General features: G+C 49.5%; 1 protein-coding gene across 2 annotated transcripts; it reads right to left on the reverse strand.

Annotated features, from left to right (window-relative positions):
• Positions 1 to 2,607: 2,607 nt before the first annotated feature.
• Positions 2,608 to 8,909, reverse strand: LOC139702635 (cytochrome P450 2A3-like). 2 transcript variants are annotated; one of them, XM_071604107.1, is made up of 9 exons: positions 8,730 to 8,909; positions 8,294 to 8,456; positions 7,429 to 7,578; positions 7,053 to 7,213; positions 5,833 to 6,009; positions 4,705 to 4,846; positions 4,086 to 4,273; positions 3,327 to 3,468; positions 2,608 to 2,789 (listed from the first exon to the last, which is right to left on the reverse strand). In XM_071604107.1, the coding sequence occupies exons 1-9, from the start codon at positions 8,907 to 8,909 to the stop codon at positions 2,608 to 2,610; spliced, it is 1,485 nt and encodes a 494-aa protein (XP_071460208.1). The 2 variants fall into 2 exon arrangements, with proteins under 2 accessions (XP_071460208.1, XP_071460209.1); XM_071604108.1 differs by lacking the exon at positions 8,294 to 8,456 and having other exon boundaries at positions 8,708 to 8,909.
• Positions 8,910 to 9,512: the final 603 nt, after the last annotated feature.

The raw sequence follows: 9,512 nt of genomic DNA on the forward strand, positions 1-9,512 counted from the left end.
CTCAGCACAGCTGGGGAGTTGGCTGTTCCAGAGCCCCACAGCTGAAAGCATTCTGTTTGAACAAGTGAAAATGGCTGCTGGTGGCACCTCTGGAAATGCCTTGATGAACTCCTGGTTTTGGTTTTGGTTTTCTTACCAGGCATAAGTTTGAGGGTTATGAGAATTAGTACTTGTTCTTTTTCTCTCCTCTCCCCTCTTACAGGGTAAAGACCTACCCGCCACTCTGTCTTCCACCAGAGGTGTGTCTCATTGGCAGAACCCACAAATGGCACCAGCCTCTCATTCCTCTCCTCTTTCTCAATAGGAACATTTAGCTTGGAGGACAGACATTTGCTCCCACTGAGGTGCTTAGAATACATTTCCCAAAAATGTGTGTGGGGCAAGTTCTATGAAAATTGTGAGCACCAAGAGTTCCAAGCATCAATGATCCAAAGATTCTGAGGGGAATTTTCTGGGTAGTTGTCATTCCAAGGTTCTGAATTTTAGACACCACAGTTTTAGAATGTGACAATTTTGTCACTGCACAATTCTAAGATTCCCTGGGCTGGATTTGTGGCTCCATGGGAGAGCATTTCCCTAGCACATGTGAGGCCCTGTTCGATTCTCAGCACTGCATATAAATAAATAAAATAAAGGTCTATTGACAACTAAAAAAAATATTAAAAAAGATTTAAAAACAAAAGGATTCCCTGAGTCAAGGATTTTAGAAGCTGTTTAAGGGGACATGCAAATGAGAGGATGTGGCGTGATGCTGATGCCAGGTTGTTGACCAGCATGTTGGTAACAACAGAGGGGTGTGAGTCTTTGGGTCCATTTTCATTCCCACTCCAGTGAACAGGAAGAGACCATTTATAGAACCCAGGTTGTAAGACATAGATAACAGAAATCGAGAAACATGAAAATCACTTCCTGTTGGAAACTTGCAAAGTCCAAGGGAACAGATTTCTCTTTGGTGGATCTCAATCTTCATTTGTTAAAAGGAGGTGTGTGTGTGTGTGTGTGTGTGTGTGTGTGTGTGTGTGTAACATTTAAGAAATGTGGAGATCCTGATGTATACAAATGCTCAGATTATGTACACTGCTCAAGGATCCTCCTTGTTAGGAGATTTGCATTACCTCATCTGACAGCAGGAAGCAGGTGATTCTGAAAATGGGTCTTACAGCTGATCACTGACTCCTCAGAGCACCTCACCTATGGAAACCCATGGCAGAATACGTAATCATATCCTTGTGTTAGGGAACAGACACATGTGAATGAAGGGAACATGAGGTTGAGAGAATAATTCCACCACATCGGCCTGTTGTGCTGACCCCCATGTGCTTTCTTTTCCAAAAAGAAATTTACCTGCATCCCTGACTGCTAAAGTAAACAGGTTATGTTACATTTCTCAGCAAACTGTCTGCTAACTATAGGAGAAATCCACGCCCAAAATATTGTTGACAAGAGGAATCCAAGTTACCCTTAATGCGAAGACTTTTGTGACCAGATCCTGAAACTCTGGGGAATAAAGATAGTTCCTCCTAACCATAAAATCTGTAAGAATGTATGGCAAAGAGTCAAATTAGAAGTGATCGGCATGGGCAAAGGTGACATAGAGTTGCCATGGCAGTGGGGACTTGAAAGTCTTATGTTATCTTGCTGTCAGTGAAAAGTCAAGGGATGAACCTGGGCCGAACTCTCTAGAAACTTTTTGGAATCCCCCAAAATACTGGAATGCAGAAGAGGCAAGTTGTCCCTCTCCTCTCTTCCTTGAGAGTGTCCCCTTTCCCTTTATCTGTCCCTTCAATAAACTCCTTCGTGTTATTCTGAGCAACATATCTGAAATCTTTCAGGTTTGATCACAAGAATTGGGTTTGAAGGTGGGTTATTCACAAGGCCTTGGTTTCTTGAAAGGCCCCGGCTCTGTAACATTTACACATCTGTGCATGAAACACACCTGCTCATGGCTGTACACAAATCCAAAATTCTGGCCTTCCCTGAAAGAGTTCATCTCCCTCACACACATCATTGAGAGGCCTGATTCTACTTCCCCAGATGGACTCTGAGTCCGACACACTGGCCTTCTCTGACAGACACACAGATGATGACCGCTGGTTTTCATGTTCTGCATAATTAGGCAGGAGTGTAGATAAATATGTTGTTTTATTCAGGGAAGTGATGATATTTTAAAATCTCCTCCAAAGTCTGGGCACAGATGTTCAAGCATTTGCTAGGCACTTCTGTTCTGTGTTCTGTGTTCACATAGTGACTTAAACTTTCTAAGCCTCAGCCGTGTCACCTTTAAAATGGGCATGAACACTGTTCCCTTTCACGTGGGCTTTTGAGTATTAAGCTGGGAGATCGTTAGATGCTTTTAGCACAGAGCTGACAAAGAATGCTTGCTCGAAATAATAGCTGTTATTATTATTATTATTACTATTACTATTATTATTACGACTGCGACTACCACCACCGCATAGTGTAAGGTTTCCCTGCTCTCAGGGTCCAATGTCCGGCAAAGGCAGTCTGTTGGTCTGTTCTGACTCTTCTCCCTCTTTTATCCAACTTGCCTCTTACTTCCACTCTCCCTTCCCCTTAACCCTGCCTCCCCCTTGGCTGGGCCCCAGCTCAGCGGGCCAGGAAGCTCATGGTGTAGGTCCTCGGGATGGTGGCAGAACCCATGTATTTAGGAGACACGTCTATGTCCTGGGGCGCCTGTGGGGACTTGAGGCAGAAGTTCTGCAAGATGGTGGTGAGGAAGAGAAAGAGCTCCATTCTAGCCAGGCCATCTCCCAAGCAGTACCGCTTTCCTGAAGAGGAGAGGAGGGAGGGGCCAAGGTGAAGCCAGCTCTCTGCAGCCTCACCCCAGTACCAGATCCCTGCTGCATTCTCCCAGGGAGTAGGGGCTGCAGCCCTGTGACCCGAGAGACCTTCAGGAAGGGCTCTAATCCTCTCTGAGCCTCCATTTCCCTGGCACATAAGGTGGGGTGATCCATGCCAGCCTGTAGCACTGGGAAGTTTAAGTGCCCCTTCCCCCCAAATACATTCTCAAATACGGCTATATGCTGTCATCTTCTAAGAATCTGAAGATGTTGTTGTGTGTCCTTAAAAGGATTCCTGACTCACTCTGATCCTTCATCATCCCCATCTCTAAATGAGATTTGATCATCCCTTCCCTTTTCCTGGGTGCAGATATATAGGTCCTGGTTGTTACGGGAGTTGCAGCTGGTAGGCTCCAGGGTAGATTTCAAGAGGGACTTTAGAGCTGGAGAAAGATGCTAGGCTACACTTAGAGAGGGAAGCTGGTGGTGTGAGCTGTGGCCTGGCAGCAGGCTGTGGTCGCTTACCAATGGAAAAAGGCACAAATGCATCACTCTTCTTAAACTGCCCCTTGTCGTCCAGGAAGTGCTGGGGGTTGAAATCTTCAGGGTTGGAGAAGAACTTGGTGTCTCTCAGCACAGAGCCCAGCATAGGGAATACTTCTGTGCCCTGAAGAAGGTGGGAGGAGGGGTGGATAAGATGGGTTAGAAGAAGAGAGTGTTGAAAGTTCACAGGCACCGAAAACAGAGTTAGGCTACCCCACCGGAATAGAAATGGGAGGCGTGTGAACAGGGCTCTTCTGAGAGAGAAGCTTTGGGGGGGTATGAAGTTAATGCCTGTGAGACAGGAAGTATGGGGGAGTAGGTGGTTCACGCTCTCTAAGGCAGTAAAGTTAAGGGACACAGGGTCTTTGTCTCCTGAGACAGGATGTTGGGGGATGTGGGTTCATCTTTCTCAAGGCTGGAGGTTGGGGGAATTTGGGGAAATATTGGGATTTGTGTCCCTCAAGGCAGGATGTGTGGGGGACATGAGGTTCCTGTCCTGAAGGCAGGAGGTCTAGGGAAATGAGATTTGTGTCTTTTGAGACAGCGAAGTTGGGAGACATAGGGTTGATTCTCCTGAGACAGAAAGACTGGGGCTACTGGAGACACAGGAGTCTCTGAATGGCAAGATGCAAGGCACACAGCAGTTGCATGATTCTTTGATGGAGGGTGTGGGATAGGGACTGGAAATCTATTGATGGGGATGGGGTGCTAGGGTCCCAGGGAGTGGCTCAGAGTCAGCACCTTGGGGAGGAAAAAGCCCCGAAATTTGGTGTCCTTAATGACCCTTCGAGACAGGCCCATGGGAATAATGTCTCCAAATCTTTGGATCTCGTGGATCACGGCCTCTGTGTAGGGCATCTGGGTGCGGTCCTCAAACTTGGGCTGCCGGTTCCTGCCAATCACCCGGTCAATCTCCTCATGGAGTTTGGCTGAGGGAAAAGGAAGACGGTATTTAGGTACCCAGTGGCTGGAGAACAGGCACGACAATCCAAACACGTAAACCTGGGTGAATGGCAAGCACCTACATACGACACCCCCTTAGACCATTCAGAACAGCCAAAGGCCACACACATTGTGGCAGCAGGGTCTTGTTAACTTGATCATACCAGATGGGAGCCGCAAGTCAGGGGCCCTAGGGAGTGCCTGGGGAGCGGGCAGTGGGACTTAGTGGGCTTAGCAGAGGAGCAATTTGCTAACTGGTTCACACACTTCCAATATTTTCATGGCTACTTGGCTGATGCCTATCCACTGAATATCCCCCACCCCTGGCCAAGGACCTGAGAGAGGTGGAGTCAGTGGAGCTGGCTCAGAGGAGTTTGAAGGGTCTATGGCCTCCACTCCCCTGTCCCTGCAGCCTTACCCTCCACCTCTGGGTGCTTCATGAGCATCAGGAAGCCATAGCGCATGGTCGTGCTGATGGTCTCGGTGCCAGCAAAGAAGAGGTTCACTGTGGTCATCACCAGGTTATTCATGAAGAACTCTGTGTTGGGGTTATTTTTCTCCTGAAAGGAGAGAGGCCTTCAGGCCAAGTCCCAAAGTCTTCCCTTTGGGGCCCTTCTGAGGTTTTACCTTGGACCATCTCTCTTAGGTCCAGACCTAAGGTGAGAGGAGGGGGCCTAGATTTGCTGGGCTCTGCCCAGGTTTCAGGCTTTTGAGTAAAATTCTGGCTTTGTCCAAAATGCTCTTCTCATGTGCTTTGTACTGACAACTATCTATTCTTTAGTGACAAGGCCAGTTGTCAGTTTTTCAATTATAGGGTATTTAGAAAGACAGGGGTGGAGAGAGACTGAGAAAGATGGGCAGAGATGTCAACATGGAGTAATTCAGGAGCATTAGAGATAGTTTTTCTGAAACAAAGAATTTTAAGCAACAGCATCTGTTCCCCAAAACATAGTGAAGTCTTTAGAGGATCTCCTTCCTAATCCTTTGAACATCAGACTCCATAAATCCCTATCTCCTTGCCGCACAGAAAAGAGAATGACATGCAGTTGGAGGTGAGATCTTTCAATGTCACATAGTAAAGCCAGGTCACCTATCCACATGAGTGTGACTGATGACCAGGTTATAAAACATCAGACAGTTTGGTGGCTGAAAGCATCAGCCACAGAGTCAGAGAGACATTGTTTTGAACTAGGGTCCACTTTTCTTTGCTATGTGACCTTAGGCAAGTTACTTATACTCTCTGGGCCGCAGTCTCTTCACTTGTAAAATTGGGGTCATAATAAAACATTGTTCAAGAGCTGTTGTAGATGCTAAGTAAGCACTCAAAATAGTGCCTGGCTCATGGCAGCACTGTAGAGGTAGTTGTATGCACACGTTCCTCTGTGCTTACAAGGGCTTGGCAGATGGAATAGTGGTGTTTAATTATGATTGGGACCATGAGGATTATGCAAAGGGAGGCTAATTTGGGCCTCTGTTCTTCTGCCCTCCCTGGCCTTATTTCCTGCTTCCTGGCTTTGGATCTCCCCACCCTGGCTGCTGGCTGCACCTCCTTCATGCGGATGAGAAAGGAGTCGATGAAGTCCCGCGGGGAGTTGGGGTCCAGAGTGCGTTTGTTCTGCTCCACCTTCCTGGCCACGAAGTCCTCAAGGCCCTGCAGCTCCTTAAAGGCCTGTTGCTGAGGTCCTGGCAGGTGCTTCATCACCGAGTAGAACATCTCATAGAGCTGGTGGTTGCGGAAAGAGAAAGCAAAGACCAGACAGCTGTCAGTGCGCAGCACCCAGTGGGAGTAGGACCTGTCTCCAGGTGAGAAAGGCGCAGGTTCAGGGCAGCTATCCATGTGTTCAGTATTTGGTGGGGCTGGAAGGCAGCATAAAGTGTTCCTGTGGGTTAAGTAGGAGGGCAACTGTCTAAGAATTTCGGGGAGATGACTGGAGCATTCATGTAGGTTGCAGATATTCAGGTGAGGTTGGGTTGGGAGACATTTTTGTTGAGATTTTCAGGTGGGACTTTATGGGGGGGCACCTATTAGGTGTTTGGGCATTCAGGCAACCTCAGCTGGAGACAGCTGTGCATATACTTACTGGATTGGGAGCTTCTAACCAGGTGTTCTGACATTAAATGCTGGTATTCAGGTGGCAAAGTGAGGGGGTTGACTGTTCCCCTCTTTAGGTATCCAATGGGCTGCAAAGAGGGACCCCTTTAGGTGTGTGAGTGAGTTGTGTTGGAGGGCGCTTATTTGGGTGTTTGGGGAACATTCATTGCCCAATATTTGGAGTCTTGATTGTGGTGCCTGATCCAAGTGTTCAAGTAATTCAGTGGGCAGAGTAGGGAGCACCTGTGGACTGGCTTGGGACACTGTGATAGAGGTGAAATGATGTTGGTGGCCTGGATTTTGCAGCACCAGGTATTCAGGCACCCAGGAGGGAACTCAAGTGGTCATTTGTCCAGGTATTAAAATATTCAGAAAGGTCAGGTAGGGAGGCTCAGCTAGAGATGAAGGCAAATTGGGCTGGGAACATTTCAGCTGATTGAAGGCATTTGTGTTTCCTGCAGACTCTGTTTGGGGACATCTGTTGAGGTATACAGGTATTCTTAGAAACCATATATTGGTCACTTGTCACTTGTCCTGGATTTAAATGCAGCTGGGGGCTGGTTTTTATCAATGGAGGGGGATGGCAGTTTGGGACACCGGTTGCCCTGTGGGGCTGGGGTTGTGGCAGTTGGCCACTGTGGTGGCAGGGGTGGTGCCCAGCTGGAACAAGTTACCTGTCCAGTGGAGGTAGCTGAGAACTGGAAGCTTCCCTGAATCATGCGCAACAGTGACAAGAACTCTTTGTCCTCATAGTCAAAGCGGTCACCAAAGACAATGGAGCTAATGACATTGGAGACTGCTCGGCTCAGGTAGAAAGTAGGATCTATGAAGGCGCCTGGGGTGGGGAGAAGGTGGGAGTGATAGACCGGGATTGGAATAGAGCCAAGGGGGCCATCTTAGGCCAGTCCCAGAATCTGAGCCAAGGACATTCCCAGCCCCATGCCACAGACTGCGGCCACACACACCCTTTCGCTGCCTAAGACCCCATCCCGTGACACAATGCAGGGGATTTCCTTCTCCTTCTGGCCTGCTCCGGTGTCCCGGGCTCACCACAGGTGTCACGGAACGCCTGGATGAGGAAGCCTGCCTCCTCCTGGATGCGCTCCTCTATCCCGCGCTTGCCCACTCCAAAGTCCCGCAGGGTGGTGATGGAGAAGCGCCTCAGCTGCTTGGCACGCTCCCCGTTGCTGAACACTACGCCTAGAGGTGAGTGCAACGGTAGGAGGAAGTCACCGACAATGGAGGGGGCCAGCGGGCCACAGAGCACCCCTAAGAATGTGCCCAAAAGGTAGAGGGTTGCACAGAGAGGCAGGGAGCAGGGGACCATAGGCGCCGAGCTGGAGCGCTGAACAAAATGACAGGCACTGATCCAAACTTGGAAGGAGAAAAATCTGGAGAAAAGAAAACTGGATAAGACAGATGAAGAAATTGGGGATACAGAGACACGAGGGACAGAGGGACAGAGTGAGATTGAGGAAATATAAAGTGTCTAGGCTTCTCAATTGGAAGAGACAAAACACAGGGAGAGAAGAGAAGAGGTCTGGAGAGAGGAGAGACTCTCAGCAGAGGGTGGAGATGGGGATTTTGAAGAGTCACTGTGAGGTTGTGACTGATGAAGAAGAAGGGGGGAGGGAAGGAGAGAAAGAGTCATGGGGAGCACAGAAACTGAGGAGACAAAATCGAGGAGCCAAGAGATGGATCCATCCAGGGAAAGAAGAGAACAGGGCGACAGGTAGAGAGAAGCAGGGACAGACTGGGACATGGGAGGTTGAAGACAGGCCAGAGTCCAGCACAGGGAGAGGCAACAGTGAACAGGGACGCAGAGAAGACCAGTTGAGGGCTTTGCACAAGCTCAAGGGCAGCTGACTTGGGGCAGGCTGGGGAAACTGAGGCCACCAGGTGCTGTCCCACTTACCGTAGCCTTTGAAGAGCCAGTCAAAGGTGGCACTCTCCCCTCGCCCGCTGAACTCCTCAGCCTGATCCACCAGGGCCTCCTTCACTGCATCGTAGCCACACAGCACCACAACCCGGCGAGTCCCCAGGTGGACCGTGAACACAGGGCCATAGCGCTTGCTCAGCTGATGGGGGACGATGGGAGTGGTTAGAGGGCTTGTTCCCTGAATTGGTTCAGTTCCCTCTGTGTCAGAGATTGGGATGTCTTTTCCCCAGTGTCTGACATCAGATGATCTCAAGGTCTGTCTTTCCTGGCTAGGTCCTGGCTTCCCAACACTCAGAATTCTCCTGTCCTAGGACTGTAGCTCCTCAGGTTCAATCCTCTGCCACAAAGCCCTGATGAAACTGGGAAGTCCCTGTGCCCACCCCATTTCACCCATCTCCCTGGAAGGTGGCACCTTCATGAGGCAGTTGTACATCTGCTCCGTGTCCAGCTGCAGGTAGTTCCCGATGAAGGGCAGTGGAGTGGGCCCGGGAGGCAGCTTCCCCCCGAGCTTCCTCTGTCTCCAGACAGACATCAACACCATTACACTCAGGCAGGCCAGCAAAGCCACCAGCAGCAGCCCTGAGGCCAGCATGGTGGCAGAGAGTAGGACAAACAGGTAGGGAAGGCTGGGATGGTCTATCTTTATACTGCTGAGATCAAAGTCTGGCCTTTGGTCCCGGTTACATAATTGTATCTTGTCTTCTTCAAACTGCACCCTCCACCAGGTACATACCTAGTTTGGAACACAGCCAGAAAGCAAGGAGGAGGGGGAAGATTAGCAGGGTAGACTTCTGGACTGGATTTGTGACACCTGAGGAGGAAGCACCCCAGGACTAAGGATTGCAGAGCTGTGGGGATATTTGCATACCAGAGCTTCTGAGCTTAGGGTGTGGGGTTGCAGAGTTACAAGGGTCCTATAGGTGCAAATTACAAGGTCTCAGAAGGAAAGGATCCCAAGGTCTGGATTTCACTGGAATAAGACAAGATGTATGGCTGTGGATTTGGGGGTATTTTGGTGAGGAGGGACATAGATTTAAGGGTTCTAGATGTGCATGGCTTGGGGTGAGAAGGCCCCAGAGCTTGGAGTGGAGTTCCTGAGAGGGAATTCCCACAGGATTCTGGAGTGAGCACTTGAGCCCAGCTGTTTACCTGATGGCTGTGTGTGTGTGTGTGTGTGTGTGTGTGTGTGTGTGTG

The sequence above is a fragment of the Marmota flaviventris genome, chromosome 18, assembly GCF_047511675.1.
Source record: "Marmota flaviventris isolate mMarFla1 chromosome 18, mMarFla1.hap1, whole genome shotgun sequence".
Lineage (NCBI taxonomy): Eukaryota > Metazoa > Chordata > Mammalia > Rodentia > Sciuridae > Marmota > Marmota flaviventris.